General features: G+C 45.0%; 1 protein-coding gene across 5 annotated transcripts in view; it reads left to right on the top strand.

Moving 5' to 3' along the window:
- The window catches only part of NEK10 (NIMA related kinase 10), a 107988-nt gene extending 89322 nt beyond the window's left edge, over positions 1 to 18666 (top strand). For all 5 annotated transcript variants that reach the window (XM_083705577.1, XM_083705575.1, XM_083705576.1 and 2 more), the window contains 5 exons: positions 2055 to 2165; positions 5969 to 6077; positions 16339 to 16391; positions 16486 to 16541; positions 17909 to 18666. In XM_083705577.1, coding sequence (XP_083561703.1) covers positions 2055 to 2165; positions 5969 to 6077; positions 16339 to 16391; positions 16486 to 16541; positions 17909 to 17957 — 378 coding nt within the window. In that variant the 3' untranslated portion in view covers positions 17958 to 18666. The remainder of the gene's footprint in view (positions 1 to 2054; positions 2166 to 5968; positions 6078 to 16338; positions 16392 to 16485; positions 16542 to 17908) is intronic.
- Positions 18667 to 19136: the final 470 nt, after the last annotated feature.

The following is a 19136-nucleotide window of genomic DNA, read 5'->3' as shown; positions in this document are numbered from 1 at the left end:
AAATATAGACTTTCTCAGAACCACTCCTATCCTTTCCTGTTTTAGATTTTGGAGGGTTAAGCGCTGGCACTGAAACTGAACGAACAATTGGCACCAAGGGCAATTGAAGCCTGCCCTGTCCTATGAACCTTAGGATGAGGGCCTGACCTCGATTTTTTAAATGGAGATTAAAGACAGCTTCATGACTTGAAGCATTATACAACTGTAATGGTATACTGTAGAGCAAGTGGGTGATGGCAGCAGGGAGAAATTGGATGGGACGCCCTAAGTTACGGGGTTCCTGGTGGAGCAGGGGGTGCCCTTCTGTTATGGCAATTACTTGTCAACACTGAGCAGCAGAACTGCTCAGAAGAAGAGAGGTCCATTCTCCATCTTCCATCATTAGGAAAAGTGCATATATATGAAAGAGGAGGCCTTTTCTCGTGGCACCTGCCTGTGGAATGTCCTCCTGAAGGTGGTGTACTGGGCATCAAGGAATACAGGTGGTGCTGTGGTCTAAACCACTGAGCCTCTTGGGCTTGCCAGTCGGAAAGTTGGCGGTTCGAATCCCCGCAACAGAGTGAGCTCCCGTTGCTCTGTCCCAGCTCCTGCCAATCTAGCAGTTCAAAAGCATGCCAGTGCGAGTAGATAAATAGGTACCACTTCGGCGGGAAGGTAAACGGCGTTTCCATGCGCGCTGGTTTCTGTCACGGTGCCCCATTGCGCCAGAAGTGGTTTAGTCATGCTGGCCACGCGACCCAGAAAGCTGTCTGTGGACAAATGCTGACTCCCTCGGCCCGGAAGCAAGATGAGCACCGCAACCCCATGTCGCCTTTGACTGGACTTAACAGACCAGGGGTCCTTTACCATTTTTACCTTTACTGGGCATCAGTACTACCAGTACAAGTACAATACTACCAGTGCAAGGTTGAAACCTTATTTTCAAAGGCTTTTTAGAAGTTGTTATTTTTAACTAGCTCAATGGTTTTATTCCCCATAATATTATTTCATTATTGATTATGTTTTGTATTGTATATGTAGATTTTGAATTCCAATGTTTGTCACCCTGAAATTCAAAACTGGGTGAAAATGTAGTTCATACATGTTTAAAATTTTTATAAGTCCATACATTTACCGTGGTGCGAATCGGTATTTGAAGTGCCCTATTTTTCTCTCTATAAGACGCACCAGACCACAAGACACATCTAGTTTTTGGAGGAGGAAAACAAGAAAAAAAATATTCTGACTCTCAGAAGCCAGAACAGCAAGAGGGATCGCTGCGCAGTGAAAGCAGCGATCCCTCTTGCTGTTCTGGCTTCTGGGATAGCTGCGCAGCCTGCATTCACTCCATAACACACACACACATTTCCCCTTACTTTTTAGGAGGGGAAAAGTGAGTCTTATAGAGCAAAAAATACGGTACAGTGGTACCTCGCAAGACGAATGCCTTGCAAGATGAAAAACGCGCAAGACGAAAGAGTTTTTCGTTTTTTGAGTTGCTTCGCAAGACGATTTTCCCTATGGGCTTGCTTCACAAGACGAAAACGTCTTGTGAGTTTGCTTCCTTTTTCTTAAAGCTGTTAATACCCAGGGAATCCGCGCTCCGCAAGACGGAAGAATCGCAATACGAAACAACTCGCGGAACAAATTAATTTCGTCTTGCGAGGCACCACTGTATATCCTGCCATTGGGCAGTTCACATTTTGCTCTGCCATGAACTTACTGGCAAGCCTCTGCTTTTCATCCTTGCAATATGCGTACAATAATACTAAGTTACCGTACAAGTTTACTCAGGTTTACTGGGAGCATGGAATGCTTTTTACACTCTGAAGTGCTAAATAAGCGGCATTTCAGCCAGTAGGAGTGACTGGGAGATAAATGGGTGTAAATAGTTTATGGGAAACTATGGAGGTGAAAGACTGAGCCATAGCTGCCTTTTCTTAAAAGTCAAATTTTATATGCTGTTTGGTCACTGCTTTGCTGGTTATCAATAGTTTATGCTTTCATGTATCTCAAACACCACTTGCAAAAAGAGGACGATGACGAGCTATAACTGTTTTTGCACCTTCAAACAGCTTCCGCCAACTTTACACTGCAACTTGAAAAGAAGAGTCATTGAGAGATTCAAGAAATCCCTCTTCAGCCAGCAGAGCAACCCATGTAACTTGAAGTCTGAAATTAAAAAGGTGCAGTATGTTGAAGGTCACTCCCAGAGTGATTATGATTCCCTTCCCCTTATTACTTGAAATATGGACGGGATATTTTCAGGGAGCAGAGGGAAGCACATTTTTACATATTCAGATGTGAAGCATTTACATAGGCTAATGGTCATATTTTATTCACGAACAATGGAGGTCCACACATAGCAACTCACCCAGAAGTCTTGGAGATAGATGTTTTAAAAATTACTTCACTTTAATTTGAATATATCCTTAATCTTTCATTATAGTGGGGAATTAAGAACCAGCAGTCAACAGCCTTAGGTTTTAAAAGTACTACATTTGTCTGGACAAGCAGTGGTGTGTGTGTGTGAATTTGTGTAAATATACATACACATATACAAACCCTGGCAGCTTCTCATAGACTGAGGCATAAAGCCATTATCACTGGAGATCAGAGAACTTATATTTCCTTTCATGTTCAGAAAGTAGGGATTTCAAAACAAAACCCCAAGGGAAGCAAACCCACAAGACAGAATTTTCCAGAATTGTCAGAGTAGCAACATAATGCTTCTAATCTCCCATTTACATGAAATGCTTTTTGTTGTGAATAATCAGTTTAAGAGTAACAGTGAAAGCTTGCCTGTTCTGTTGATGCAAGACTCGCCTCATCTTCACAGAACCGAATTCTGCCTTATCATACCAAGTGGAGATGATGTTGAGTAAGCCCAGATGAACGAGAAGGGATGTGAAGAGAGAGAGAAAAAGAGATGTATTCAGATGCTTGAAAGGAAAGGCTTGCTTTACCCTTTAAACCTTGAGGGTTTTTTTCTCAGCCTGACCAGAAAGCACTGAAGCTGTCCCAATGTGCTTTGATGCTAGATAATATTGACACAGCCCAGTAGGCCTTAACTCGGGTCATTGCTTTCCAGCTACCATATTATTTGTGAGATTGTATTTTGGATACCATCCAGCACAGAACAGTTATTTGTAGATAATGCTGAAACCACAGAAGATTCTTTTTCAAAGACTACAGTGTGTCTTAGCAGAGCAAGTCCAAAGGACATCAGCAGCACATTTGATCCTATAACATGCCAAGTATTTTTCCAATTGTTCCCACAGAAGGTGGCAACTGCCAGTGTAATTCATGTATATTTATTTATTTTGCACCCCCTAGGCTCAAGAAGACTAGTAACATGCAAACACCTCCACAAAATGTAATGCCTGCAATATAATATTTATTTATGCCCTGCCGCAAAAAGACTCAAGGCAAAGAAAGGCCTTGCATTGTCTTTGGCAAATGCGGCCTTATTAACAGAAATGGATGTGCCATTTGTTTATGTTGTTTTTATAATCATTATTTCTACTTCTGATAAAAGTATTTCATAGCCACAAAGGTGTCGCCAAGATCATAGAACTGTAGAGTTGGAAGGGACCCCACGAGTCATCTAGTCCACCCCCTGCAATGCAAAAATATCAACTAAAGCATCCATGACAGATGGCCAATTCAACCTCTGCTTAAAACCCTCACAAGGAAGTATAGCTATGTTGTGCTATACAAAAGTAGCTTGAGAGATCTGTTCTTGTATGTGGTTTCGTTGTTGTGTTGGGCATTACTCTGCATTCACTGGGCCTTAATTTGTTTATGTCCATAAGTTAAGCACAGGACAAATAAAGATACACCTTTTTATTAATCTTGGTGCAAATGCTTATGAGCATATAGTGCATATACCCTTTAATAGTTTTTGCTATGCTTCGTACTGATGAATAAGTCACACCTTATTGCAACTGAGCATTTCTGGATTGAAGCTTATCTGTTAGCTCTGAAAATAATACTGTGCATCCCCTCTTGTCTGGTGAAAGGGTTTAGTTTCTGATTTGATGAGAGACTACTGGATATTTTTGTTGTCTTTGTAATAGCTGCTTTGTTTATGAATGTACAGGAAGAGCATTGTGGAAACAAATACATACCTGGCACATACTGTTTTTTCCACATGAGAGCACAGCGGCCATTTTGGATGTTGCAATGTCACCCTGAAAATAAGCGCTTTTGGGGGGCTGTGTTCTTGTGTGGTGCCCCAAAATGCATGTTTTTTGGATGCTATTCGCCCCAAAAGCGCATCTTTCAGTTCTGCAATCTTGCACGGTGCACGACCTTGGAAGAAAGTGTCCCACTTTTCTGCCTTGATGTATTGGAGGTTGTGCAAATAGACATCCACACCCCAGGCAGCAGATCTACCAAGGCTGCTTCCATTTCCTAGAGTGAGTCTCTGTTCTCCACGATATTCATATCCAGCAACCTCAGGCCAAGTTGTCTCCAAGGTCTTTTCCTGTCTTTTATTTCATGATTGATGTGGTTGCTACCAAATTCCAATTCATTAGCTCCCACTGATGTTATACTTTCTCATGTAACATGTACTGTCCATCTCAGGAATCAGTATTGATAGCGCAGAAGTAATCTAGAAAGTACAGTAATTCATTTCCCCTTGAAAAGTTGGACAAAATTAGTTCTTGGTCTCCGAATAACATTTATAGCTCAAATATTCCACCTGTTCATTTTCAATTCTGTTCTCCTTTTGTTGTACCTGTTTTTAAAATGAATGAAAATGGATCACCTGGAGAATTTCCTATGGCGGCTTAATAGAAATGAGCAGAAGGTTCTCCTGAAGCAGGAAGAGGGATCCATAACTAAGGACAGGGGTACTTGTTTTCCTTCTTGCCTGGGTTAAATACCCACCCAGAAGTAAAGCTGAACCTAGCAGCAGCTTCTCAGTTGTGAACTTCTAATTCTGTAAACTGAAAACGACAGAACACTGGCTTTAGCCCAAAACTGTAAATTGAAGTTGATAGTGTATAATATGAAAACCTTCTACCAATTTAAATTTGCAGAAATCTATTCACCTGGCTGAGCCAGGCAGTGCTTGGATGAGTACCTGTCACTTTGAGGATTAGAAATTTCCTCCCATATTTCATCTGCTGTGACAGTTGTCGCTTCTTTTCTGAGCAACTTCCAAAGGATTGAGCACCCAGGAGGGATCAAAATGGCTGAAATCACATAAGCATCAGTGGGGCCAAGCACTCTGCTGTGGTGAAAAGCAGGCCAGTGTCTACATATAGACTCTGTGGAACTTAGCATTGGGGATACTCTATACCAAATTCATCTAGTACCTTTAAAATCCCTGTTTACATTCTACTGCACAGTTTAATGCATGCCAAACAAGCATTAAATACAGTATTTGGTACTTGACTCTGCAAAGAACAGGGCATGAGAGGCGGTTTTGTGCGTAACAGAAATAGCAAAGAAAACTCAAAGCCTTGTTTGTTTTTCACTATGGCTTCTAATATTATTTTTAAAACATAGTTATATCAAGGTTTTTCATGCTCAGTATGAAACTATATTTGCAGGCTTCCTCAACCTTGGCCCTCCAGATGTTTTGAGACTACAATTCCCATCATCCCTGACCACTGGTCCTGCTAGCTAGGGATCTTGGGAGTTGTAGGCCAAAAACATCTGGAGGACTGAGGTTGAGGAAGCCTGCTCTATTGAACAAATGAATATTCAACAATTCACTTCCTGTTCCTCATTCCCTATCCAGAAAGTTGTTCCAATTTCCACCCCCCTCAATTTTAATCCAACTTTTCCTTTAGAGCAGTTTCATATTTCCAAATCTGCATACTTTCTGAATGTCCGATATGGCAAACATTTTAACTAATCTTACCGCTATTTTTTTTTTCTTACTTCAGAAAATTACAGTTCTGCGTTCACTCCCAATTATAACATTTATGGAGGAAAACAATAGGTGTTTTGTTTGTGTTTGGTCTTTGTGCAGCTTCTCCAAGGTTCTCCAGAGCTGATTGAGCCTAACTTTTTGACAGCAGATTGCCAGTTGTTATTGCACTCTTCAGGGGGGAGTACTTTGGTCCTTGACGACAGACCAGGTAAGTCCGGCGAAAGCCACGTTGCGCAACCTTTGCCAACGGCTGTCTGCGTTGACATTATTCAGCAAGTATGAATTCCTCCTGCTAAATGCTCATTAAGCTCCAACGAGGTTCAGTGTGCTAAATGTGTAGGGCATATAGGACGAAAACAACCGCACAGTTGCTCCTTAAACCATTTCCATGTGGTGATTCTATCTACACAGAGTGAGATTCAATATGAGATGTAGTGGTAAGACCAGGGAGACCCAGGTTCAAATACCCCTTAGCCATGAAGCTCTTGAGAAGAGGCATTGTCTTGTGTGACATTGTGTGCACGATGCGCGATGTTGCATTGTCGGGAGGAGGCCTAGCTCAGTGTGGCGTGGCTTCTTGCACTCGGGAAGAGCCAGCCACTGAACCGCTCTGCACTCAGCCTCCTCCACCCCCTCAATATGAAGGGGCCCCGGTCCCCTGCCAGCAGATTTTGAGGGGGCTGAAGGGGGTCCTCTGCTCCTAGGAATTGACATGGCTGCTCTTGGGCCAGTTGCTGTCTCTCAACCTAGCCTACCTCACAGAGTCATTGTGAGGGGGAAGAAAGGGGGGAACCATGCTTAAGTCCTAAGAGCCAGTGTGGTGTAGTGGTTAAGAGCGGTAGACTCGTAATCTGGTGAACCGGGTTCGCTTCCCTGCTCCTTCACATGCAGCTGCTGGGTGACCTTGGGCTAGTCACACTTCTCTGAAGTCTCTCAGCCCCACTCACCTCACAGAGTGTTTGTTGTGGGGGAGGAAGGGAAAGGAGAATGTTAGCCGCTTTGAGACTCCTTTGGGTAGTGATAAAGCGGGATATCAAATCCAAACTCCTCTTTTTCTAAGAGCAGAGAAAATTGTCTTATAGGAGACCATTGCTCCATCTGGCTCAGTATTGTCTGTCCTAACTTGTAGCAAGTCTACTCTTTCAGACTGAGGTCTTTCCAGGCCATTTCTGTATTGCCGTTTCTGGAGATGCTAGATATGAAACCTAGGGAGTTTGGTGTGCAAAGCATGTGCACCGCCACTGAGCTGCAGTCATTCCCATTGAGGGAGTGAGGATATAATTGTAATATATAATAAATAATATATAATACATGGTGAGTTGGTGATCATCATACTGGAACAGACAAATTCCTGGAGGTCAAGAGTCAGGTTTCAGGGAATTGGCTTCCTCCCCCCGTGGCAGTAGATAAGCAGAGCAAAGGAAAAGGAGTTTTCTTACCAGTTAGAAACTTTAATAATTACAGTGAGAGAACAAAAAACCCACCTCCTAGAAATGGCGATGTTCCCAATTAAGGATCACTCCCCCTTCCGTCCCTATTCATCTACGTCACTCCTACATCTTGTAATCTGAGCTTGTACCCTCTGTGCTTTCTGTGTTTTCTGTTCTGACACTTTCTCAGCTCTTCTTGACCTTGGGGAAAGCGGAGGAATGCTGTCCAGAGACTGTGAATCTGTTAACCCTCTCTCTCCCAGTGTTTCTCCTCCGCCTAGTTGTTCCCCATCCAGTATTTCCCAGCTTCTGCCTTCTGAACTATGTCCCTCTGCAAACCACTGTTCCAAATCTATACTGTTCTCCTGCTCCTGGGAAGATTCAGGATCCAGATCAGGGGGAGGGGGAGACTCCCACCATTCTTTGTCAGCACAGTCTTCCTCAGCACAGTCCCTGACATCAACTATCAATGGCTATGTTTTATCTCTACTGTAAGAGGCATTTTATCTCTGAATGCCAGTTGCTGATAATCACAGGTGCTGTTGCATTGCTGTGCTGTTTGCGGGCTTCCCATAGGCATTTGGTTGGCCACTGTGAGAACTGGATATTGGACCAGATGGGCTGTTGGCCTGATCCAGGAGAATCGTCTTATGTCCTTATATTCTCTGCCCATATTTGAGGCAAGTGATGTTGAGTTCCCTCAAAAGTAATGGCACCCCCCGGTGCTAAATTAGCAGGGCAAAGGAGAGATGACAGGATTTTGATATGGTATGCTGTGTTGCATCTTGAACCGATTTGGCAGCCTAATGCTAGGCTAAAGAAGCAAGTTATAAATATTAAAATAATAGTAACAGTATACTGAAACTGGGCTTACGGACCATTAAATATGTGTAGTGAGAATGAAGTGAGGGACATTGAACATGAAGGAAATAATTTAGATAGCTGCATAGTGAAAAAAACCCAAAACAAAACCCCAACAAACGGTGCCAAAAACTGTAACACATCCATTTATGAGGAGAATGAAAGATGTAGTCAAGAGTGTTTATGCAAAAATATAGAAAAGCTTGCTAGCAGCATAAAGCATTATCAAGAAGAGGAACACATTCACAGCAAAAAAATATTTCAATTGGAACGTTCTGAATTGTCAGGACTGGGGAGAGGTAACAGGAAGGAAAACCAGAAAGAGGAGGTTAATTTATTTTATTATGAAACTGTTTCAGCAACTAAACAAATTTTATAGACCTTGTCTAGAATGCAGTTTTGAAAGGGCAGTGTGTTGCGTATGTTGCTGCTCTGTCTTTCAAAATATTGTCCTGTCTTGGTTGGTTTCAATGTTCATGCACCACGAGTTTGTGCCTTTAATGGAAAAGGGCATGTGTTTACTGCTTTTATACATCACCCAAGGGGGTTGCACTCAAGATGCAAAGGAGGTGTGGGAAATAAGGCATGTAGGCTCTTATATTCCATTTCATGTGCTTAGAAGCCTTCCTGTCCTGGGATCATCCTGGGATCCCTGAGTTATTTGGATTCTTTATCACAAGGAAACGTCTTAAGCAGAGGTTGGCAACCTAAGGCCCATGGGCCAGTTCCGGCCCATGAGCTTCCTGGAACTGGCCCACGACCGTTCCGTGGATTGGCATGGGGATTCCATGCTCCCCCCCCATGGCGCCATTTTTTTTCTTGCTGTGGGGACCGACTTCTGGGTCGGAAGAGTGCCGGAAATAGCTTGAGAGCACGCACAGACGCGCACGCTCCAGCCCACCGAGAGGTCTGCCGGGGAGTGGACTGGTCCGGCCTCAAAAACGTTGCCTATCCCTGGTCTTAAGTATATTCAACAGAATGCATAGAAGCCTGCATCATACCTTCCCAGTCAAAGCGGGAAGATTATAGGCAGGATGGATGGGCATGGTGCACGCAGGGACATTAGAGATAGGGCCAATGTGACCCACTCCCCTTTATGTCCACATACACTAAGAAGGTTCCTCTTTATCTGCCTATAGAAGCCATTTTTGCACAACTATTGCTGCACATTGATTGCGTCAGTATTCATTGCTGCTTAATGTATATGAGCCCAGTTCTAAATTGCAATAAACAAGGGGATTACAAAGGGAACATTTGCGTATTGATCACTCTGAAGTTGGCCCTGTGGCATCTTTATTCTTCTGGGGAAACATACAGAATTAAGGGCCAGATTCAATTAACTTGGCGCGCTAGCAGAAGCCAGCACAAGGACTCTTGCTAGTGCAGCGGGGTTTTCCTCCCTCCTCTCCCAAATCTGCTCTGGAGAGTAGGGAGAGCCCCAAGAACAGCACACATGGGGAGGGGAGGGATGGCTTCACTGGGCAAGGAGAAATGCTTCCACTCATGGAATGATTGGATTAGAGAGATCCTGAAGTCCAACCTTTGTCATGTAATTGCTAATGGACCAATGATAGTATCCTGCTTTTGTGACTGAAATAAAAGTTATACAGTGGTACCTCGGGTTAAGTACTTAATTCGTTCCGGAGGTCCATTCTTAAACTGAAGCTGCTCTTAACCTGAAGCACCACTTTAGCTAATGGGGCCTCCTGCTGCCGCCGCACCGCCAGAGCACAATTTCTGTTCTCATCCTGAAGCAAAGTTCTTAACCCGAGGTAATATTTCTGGGTTAGCGGAGTCTGTAACCTGAAGCGTATGTAACCCGAGGTACCACTGTACATGTAACTTCACCAAATATGCACCCACCTGATTTTTCCAGTGTTTCCTTTTTGGAAGGTGTGTATACATACAAAGAGACACACAGACACACAGTTAATTTAACTGTCCTAAGTGCAATAAGACAGTTTCAGGTTATGGCACAAGAATTGCTAAAAGAAACCTGCCAACACTACCTCTGCACTAATTTTCTATTATATATGCTGTAGAAAACCTTTGCAAGAAATCCCCAGAGCTTTCATGGTCAAGTGTGATGGGATAGTGAGCTGCTTGTGCGTAAAAACTTGATCCCTCTGGGGTTTGGCTGGTCATCCAAACCGAGGCACTAACGGAGCCCCCAAAGCATGACTCCGTCAGTCGCTGGTAGAATCTGACAGTGGGCGTCTACGGAATTTACGCCAACATAAAAGCTGTTTGACGGACATGCGCCTTCGTGACTCTCTGCGTGACAGTTTCCGGCGAAGGGTGGGAGTTCCTAACGGGGCTCTGGTTACCTCTTCGCTATTCTCACTAGAAGTATCCCAGAGCCTCCCCTCCGCTGTGACTCCTGCACTCCCCCTGCTGGTTCCTTCCTCTGCTGCAGATTCTCTCCTATTCTCCTGGAGCCTGTCCACCACCTGTCCCTCCGATGGCAGTTCCCTGACATCCACCTCCCCCCCAGGGCCCCCTTCACCCCCTCCCGCCTCCTCTCCCACTGGCGGTGAGGGCGGAAAGCCCCTGAAGGAACTCTCCTCGTCGTCCGAGGATTCAAACACTTCTAGCCACGGCGTACCGTCTCTCTCCCCGTCTTCCTCTTCTTCGTCGGAGTCGGCTTCCTCACCCACCCCTGACTCTGGGAACCCTTCAAACTCTCCTTCCTCATCGGTGGTCCCAAAGTGTTCCCTTCTAAATCGTGCCACGGGTTGCGGTTTTCTTGGGAAACGCTGATGAAATGTTTCTATTAAGACCTCGTCATTGACTACCTCTGCTGGTACCCAAGTGTTTTCCGACTCTACTTCCCCCTCCCATTCTACCAGATATTCCACCTGATTCCCCTTCCACCTGGAATCAATGATTCCTGCCACGTTCATGTCGCGCTCTCTCTCTTCTATCACGGGCGTTTGGGTGGCCTCTCTCTCACGCTCCCCCCACTCACGTCCCTCTCGGTACGGCGACAGTAATGACCTATGAAATACTGGGTGTAATTTCATGTGACTGGGCAGCCTGAGTTTGAATGCTACTGGGTTGACCTGCTGTATGACCTCAAAGGGTCCCAATCTTTTGGGTCTCAATTTCTTACTCCCGCCCTTGAACGGTAGTCCTTGGGTGGATAACCACACCCGGTCTCCCACCCTTATAGTTTCACCTTCCCTCCTATTTCTGTCTGCTTGCTTCTTATATTCTTCCTTGGCTTTCTCTAAGTTAAGTTGAAGCTGACGGTGGATCGCTTCCATCTCTTCAAAAAAATATTCCGCCGCCGGCACGCTCCACCTCCCCCCTCCCTCTCCTGGGAATGCCCGGGGGTGACACCCATAATTTGCCAGAAAGGGACTCATCCCTGTGGACACGTTCTCCGCGTTGTTGTAGGCAAATTCTGCTAGAGGTAACTTATCCACCCAATCATTTTCTCTGTCCTTTACATAACACCTCAGGTATTGTTGTAAAATCCCGTTTGCCCTTTCCGCTTGCCCATTTGTTTCTGGGTGCCGGGCAGTTGAGAAATTGAGTTCTACGTGCAGTAAGCTCATAAGTTTCCTCCAGAACCTGGAAGTAAATTGTTTCCCTCTGTCGCTCAAAACCCTCAAGGGGGCGCCATGCAACCTAAAAATATGTTCTACAAACAACTTGGCGGTTTCCTCCGCTGTGACCGCATGTGAACAAGCTATAAAATGACACATCTTGGTTAATAGATCTACCACCACCATGACAGCTGTTTTGCCTTTGGATTTTGGCAGGTCCGTCATAAAATCTATGGATACTGCCTCCCATGGCCTTTCTGGCGTGGGTAAGGGTTGTAATAGCCCCGCTGGCGCCACCCTCTCTCCTTTCGCTCGCTGGCACCTGTCGCAACCCCTGACATATTCCCGTACGTCCTCCCTCACCTTGGGCCACCAAAACTCCCTGGTAACCAACCACATGGTTTTGTGCTGTCCAAAATGTCCCGCTGTGGGGCTGTCATGCAACTGCTTGAGTACTCTGCCCCTCAGTTCCCCATCGGGTATGTACAGTGCCCCTTTGTAATACAATGCCCCGTTCTTTTCTTCAAACCCCCCTGGGTTCTCCTCTGTCCTCCTGAGCTCTCTGAGTTTCTCTTGGGCGTATTCATCGTTCTCAGTACCCTCTATCAGTTCCCTCTGCCCCACCAATGCCGCCCCACACACCCAGCGGTCTTCAGGGATTACATGCCTTGCCTCAGGCGCTCCCTCCCCCTCTAAGTACTCAGGTTTCCTGGAAAGAGCGTCCGCCCTCACGTTCTCGGAGCCGGGCACGTAACGAATCTCAAAGTGGAATTTGGAGAACTCCTGGGCCCATCGCACTTGTCTCTGGTTCAGCACTCGGGCTGTTCTCCAGTATTCCAGATTTTTGTGGTCAGTTCGGACTTGAACCTTGTGCTGCGCCCCAATCAGCAAGTGCCGCCATTTCCGGAATGCTTCATGAATGGCGAGCAGTTCTCGGTCGTATACTGTGTAGTTCCTCTCGGATTTGTTCAACTTCCGCGAGAAGAATGCACACGGTCTCCATTCAGACGTATCTTTTCCCGGCTGGAGAAGAACGGCCCCCACCGCTCGGTCTGACGCGTCAGTCTCCACTCTCATTGGTTGTTGTAGATCCACGTGCAAAAGTTGCTCTTCCGACGCAAACGCCTGCTTTAAACGTTCGAACGCCCGCTGCGCTTCTTCCGTCCAAACAAATTTCTTTTTGCTACTAAGACAATCCGTGATGGGCGCTGTTAAATGGGCAAAGTTTTTGATGAACTTCCTATAGAAGTTTCCGAAGCCCAGGAACCTTTGCACGTCCTTCTTGGTCTTTGGTGTTTTCCATTCCAGTACCGCTTGAACCTTGCTGGGATCCATGGCCAATCCCTTGTCAGACAACCGGTACCCCAGGAATTCCACCTCCCTGGTATGAAACTGACACTTCTCCAGTTTCACCCACAGCCGGTTTTCTCGCAGCTTGCTCAGTACCTCTCTTACATCTCGCACATGCTGCTCCTCATTCTCTGAGTACACCAGGACGTCATCTAAGAACGCTACGCAGTTCTTGTAGAGCAGTGGCCCCAGGACGTGATTCATGAATGATTGAAAGCAGGCGGAGCCCGCTTGTAATCCGAAAGGCATAACCCGGTACTCAAAAGCCCCCAAGGGGGTGAACATAGTGGTCTTCCACTCATCCCCCTTTCTCACACGTATCAAGTTATATGCCCCCCTAAGGTCCAGCTTGGTAAAAATTTTCCCTTTTCTCACCCGTGTTAGAATGTCATCAATTCTAGGCATAGGGAAAGTCACTGGTTCTGACACTGCATTTAGGGCCCTGAAATCACATACAAGCCTGGGCTTGCCCGTGTTTTTTTTGTCCACAAAGAACACTGGGCTGCCCCCCACCGCTCGTGACTCTTTGATGAAACCTCGCTTGAGGTTCTTGTCAATGAACTCCCTTAACTCCTGCATCTCACTGTCTGACATTGCATACAGCTTGCCCACTGGCAATTGTGCTCCTGGGAGTAAGTTAATTTGACAGTCAAAGGGTCTGTGCGGGGGCAGTTTATCTGCTTCTTTTTCGCTGAATACGTCAATCAAGTCAGCGTATTGTGGTGGCACCCTCCCCTTGTCCATCACTTCCATCCCTGCTAGAGTGGCCCTGGCCCCTGCCTGAGCCTCTCCCTCCTTGCAGTGTTCTAGGCAATGTGCTGATCCAAAGGAAACCACTCTCTGATGCCAGCCTACTAGCGGATCGTGTAGTGCCAGCCAGCTCATTCCCAAGATAATAGGAGCTCCTCCCAAGGTGGCTACGTTAAACGCTATCAGTTCTGTGTGTCTTGCCACCCTCATTATCATTGGTACAGTTTGTTGGTTCACTTCTCCTCCCAACAGCTCCCTCCCATCAATCGTGGTAACCTGCAAAGGCTTACTTAATGGGATAGTCTGTATCTGGTGTTCAGCTGCAAACTCCTTACTCATGAAATTACATGAGCTACCTGAATCCAATAGCGCTTTTATCTTCAGTGGGTGTCCGTTTGCCAGTTCCAGCAACACCTCTATCACAAGCGCTGGTCTTGGAGGTTCCGGCGTGGGCACATTCACTACTCCCTGGCCTGGCTGCTGTGCCCTGATGTTGGCAACCAGGCGTTGGCTTTTACTTGCTCCGTGATTTCTTCTTCCTCCTTCCCCCCAACAGTTCCCGCCATCCCTTGCCATTCCTTCCTTTGCGGACAGACTCTGGCAAAGTGACCTGGCTGTTGGCAGAGATAGCATCTCTTGCCGCTCTTTCCCTCCTTCTTCCGCCCTTCACTGGTGTTTGAAACTGCGCGCGCGCGCGCTGTTCCAAGTTCCATCGGCTCTGCTGGCGGGAAAGGCTGCTCCGGAATCTCTGGAATGCGGAAGTCCTTCCAACGTTCCCCCTTTCCTTCCCGCTTTTCCATAGCTCTAGCCTCCTGGCGTGCTCCTATGGACAGCGCTGATTTAGTCAGCTGATCCATAGACTCCGCCCTAGGCGCCCGGGAAAGTTCATCTTTCACTGCCGGAGAGAGACCTTCTTCAAACAGCATTTGAATAGGTTCACTAGCAAGGTCCCACCCTAGTCTATGAATCAGCATGGTGAACTCAGTCCAGTACTCACGTACAGATCGGCTCCCCTGTTTACACGCCATTAACTGTCTGCGCACCACCCCCTGCTCGATCTCGCTGGAAAACATCAAGTCCATGGCGCGAAAAAACTTCATAGTGTCCTTTAAGATTTCATTATTGGCTGCCATCAGGGGCCGAACCCAGTCCTTCGCCCCTCCCTCTAGATGGCCAATCACGTATGCCACTCTAGAGTTCTCATCGGGGAAGTCATCAAACAGTAGATTGAGAGCATATTGCATCTCTGTCCTAAAGGCTTGATAGTTCCTGGGATCCCCCCCAAATTTCTGCACCAATCCAGGCACCCGTCTGGCAAGTGGGGTGGTTTTCCCTTTATCCGCATCTTGAGCCCTCCTCTCCTCGAGCCTCGCCGTTTGCAGCGCCAGCTGGACCTCCAACGCCCTGTACCTTTCTTCCAGGCTTGGACCTGCTCCAGCTCCGGCTCCTGCTCCTCCGGTTCCGGCTGGTTCGCTCATGATGCCCTCTGCTTGCACAAGCTGCTTTCAAAGACTGTCAGATTGCTGTGATGGGATAGTGAGCTGCTTGTGCGTAAAAACTTGATCCCTCTGGGGTTTGGCTGGTCATCCAAACCGAGGCACTAACGGAGCCCCCAAAGCATGACTCCGTCAGTCGCTGGTAGAATCTGACAGTGGGCGTCTACGGAATTTACGCCAACATAAAAGCTGTTTGACGGACATGCGCCTTCGTGACTCTCTGCGTGACAGTTTCCGGCGAAGGGTGGGAGTTCCTAACGGGGCTCTGGTTACCTCTTCGCTATTCTCACTAGAAGTATCCCAGAGCCTCCCCTCCGCTGTGACTCCTGCACTCCCCCTGCTGGTTCCTTCCTCTGCTGCAGATTCTCTCCTATTCTCCTGGAGCCTGTCCACCACCTGTCCCTCCGATGGCAGTTCCCTGACATCAAGGTTGGTGAAATAGAGGGCAAATAAAAACTCCAAGCTGGCTATTCTAAGAATACATACGTGGAAATATGTAGAAACTCAGTGGAACTCTGTTTCAAGGAAATATAAGTAGGATGAGCATGAAAATGCTCAGATGTGAATGGCACGGGTTCCCATTAATTAAAATGGTGGGTGCCAATCTACATGCATAAATGAATCTCCATAAATGAATGCATAAATGAATCTCCATAGAAGATTCAACTGGAAAGTTGGCTCCTCTACAGAAGCTCCTGTACAGCTAACTGGATTTCCCAAGCCCACAACAAATCACGGGATTGATGGAAATGTCTCTTGCCCCCTTTAATCCACAATGCTGATTTAACCTTTGTGGTTTGCTTTCACCTTAATGAATTACATATCTGTGACCAGAAGCAGTTGGGTGTGAAGCTTTTTCTATATCTAATAATCAGTTAATAATCTCTTAAGATTGTTGTTAATTCCATGATTTCAGTATACGCTGTCATAACTTTTAACAGTTTAAGAAGCTTCTGTGGTGCTTCTTTTTATGAAATCAGATGTCCATTCCATTATCCAGCATTACAGTATCTGATATTATTTACTCATAGGTCTTCCTAGTGCTTTTGACGTGGATGAAGGAGTGACATATGAACAAATGCAGGTCAGACATCACCTTGTTTTTAGTAGTTTCATCATTTGCTTTCAGTTCCTTTTCAGTAACATGTAATGAAATTCCATGTGCTTCCCTTTTGTAGACTGTGATTGAGGAGGTTCTAGAGGAATGTGGATATTACAATTTTACCTCAAATAGGTGAGTTTCATTTTCAGAAGGAGACGTAAAATTATGGTGAAGTGAATAGACAGAAATTATAATTCAGTTTCCTAGTTACAGCTGTCTATTTTGGTTTTGGGGTGCTTTTTTAAAAAATGCATGATTTATGATGTGTAGGCATGTGCTAGATAAAATGGTGTGGAACATTGTAGCCAGTAGTGTAAAATCATATTTGAAAAGAAAGGCACCTCCATCCTTTTCATTTTGATGGATGAGAATTTGTTTTAAAATCCCTTATGAAAAATAAACCTCAAATGAAGAATTGTAGAACTACCAGCTTGCCTTACGGATACATTGTCTGGATGTTGCACAAAAATGGGTTGGGACAAGAAAGCAAAGGGGATGTAAAATTTGGAAGAAGCTATTTGAACAACAATACAGCTGCTGTTGTGCTCCACCTCTGCTTACTATTGCTGCAGGATTTTCAACAGTGATGGGACAAACATTCATGGGATAGATTGAGTATCTCATACTCAATAAGTTTAAATGGAATTCAACTAAGTTGTATGATATAGAAATAATACGTTGGCATATGTTTCAATGGGGTGGCTTATTGCTGGTTTTAATTACCGTATTTTTTGCTCTATAAGACTCACTTTTTCCCTCCTAAAAAGTAAAGGGAAATGTGTGTGTGTCATATGGAGCGAATGCAGGCTGTGCAGCTATCACAGAAGCCAGAACAGCAAGAGGGATTGCTGCTTTCACTGCGCAGCGATCCCTCTTGCTGTTCTGGCTTCTGAGATTCAGAATATTTTTTTTCTTGTTTTCCTCCTCCAACAACTTGTGGTCTGGTGCGTCTTATAGAGTGAAAAATATGGTATATTGAATGTTTTAAAATAGTTATTTTTACCTGTTTGGGAACCCCTGATGTAGACAATACTGACCTTGATGAGCCAAGTTCAATATAAGAAAGTTTTTTTTATGTTCTTTGTGTGTTACTGAGAGGGGAAAAGCATCTCTGGGTACCACACACAGATGGGGGAGGGGGAAATGATGCTACTAATTAGCCATAGCCAATCATTTTCAATAGTGACATCCATAAGAATTTTAGACCCCTTTAAATAGGATCGAACTGGCTACGAGAGATATTTGTTGCCTACGGTTTCTACAAATGTTGGGATCAGTTGCACTAAAGTCCAGCATATATGTTGGTGCCTAATTTTAGGAGCTTTTAGGCTGGAATTTCACTTATCTGGCAGCTCAAACTCCCGCAAAGCTTTCCTGCAGTCTCTGCTGATGCATCTGTGTCATGTTGGCAGCAAAGGTCTAGTCTGCCTCAGGTGATTGTAAATGTTATGGTATTTCTCATTCCCTGCGAACACTTACAGCCTCTTAAATCTTTTTAGGTATCAATACTATCCATGGGGAACAAGGACTCATCCGGCCAGAAGATGAGCGCCTGGAATTCGGACGAGATTGGCATGTTTTCTAATAAGGTCTAAGTGCCTTGACTTCAGCTGTTGTCTTTTGCCAAAGGAATGCACTTTGCTTCAACACAAGAAAAGGGGGGAGGAAATCAGATGTAGGGATAGTTTGCAAAGAGTCATCCAGGCAGTAGAACTTTGGAGCACAACTTTTTCAGTAGATGTTTGCAGTACTTTTTTTTGCTGGCAGAATGCTTACTTTCTGTGCACAATGTGGACACAATCCCAGGTACCTGCATTATGGCAATATAATGCTCCACTGAATTCTTGCTTCCATATAATTTTAAAGGACTTATGAATACTCAGGAACGTTGGAAATATATCTTATGTTTTATAGATCTGTTTATACCAGAGATTTATCTTTTATAATAAGAGTACCTTTTGTAAGGAGAGGAAATCAGAAAGTCGGAGTTCAGAGTTTTCTAGAATACATTTGTGACTAGCCTTTGGGATATTTGCAATTTCTGCTGCCAGTATGGTATATTAGACAGTATTTAAAACCTGCACAGCTTCTAATAATTGCTATTTCTAAATACATGTTGATTCTATAAATAGATATAGGGTGATGCCAATAATATGTATATAAGAAATGTATAGTGTGCATTTGTATGCAGCATTCATACCTTTACACCCACACCCACGGTGCAATAAATAGATAATTCTTTTTTTATTTTTGTTCAGCTCTGTAGCGCATAATGCACTTTGGAAAACTATGCATGCTTTTGGAAAATGCATACAAAATAAGAATGTGCGTGTAGTTGTTGCTAAGACTTTTCTCTCATTTTTGCCAGCATGCTAGAGATTTCAGTTGCTGGCAATATTGAGTGAAAGTATGATTCTCTAGAATGAGGATATTCAACATGGTACCTTCCAGATGTTGTTGGACTACAACTTCCATCATCCCTGACCAATGTGAATGCTGGCTAGGCTGATGGGTGTTGGGAGTCCAACAACATCCAAATGGCACCTGGTGGGCTAACCCTGCTGTAGAATAAGATCTCCAAATTTCAATGATTTTATTTTTATTTTTAAAAACCTGCCTATCTTAATTAGCCTTTTGGTACGTAATGCAATATTTCTGAAGTTGGGTGCTTACCGCACATTTAACCTACTAGGCAGTGTGTTCGTCGTTCAAGCACAAATGAAGAAT

Source organism: Podarcis gaigeae (assembly GCF_964106915.1).
Source record: "Podarcis gaigeae genome assembly, chromosome: 12".
Taxonomy (NCBI): Eukaryota; Metazoa; Chordata; class Lepidosauria; order Squamata; family Lacertidae; genus Podarcis; species Podarcis gaigeae.
This window is presented reverse-complemented; position numbering and strand designations above follow the sequence as displayed.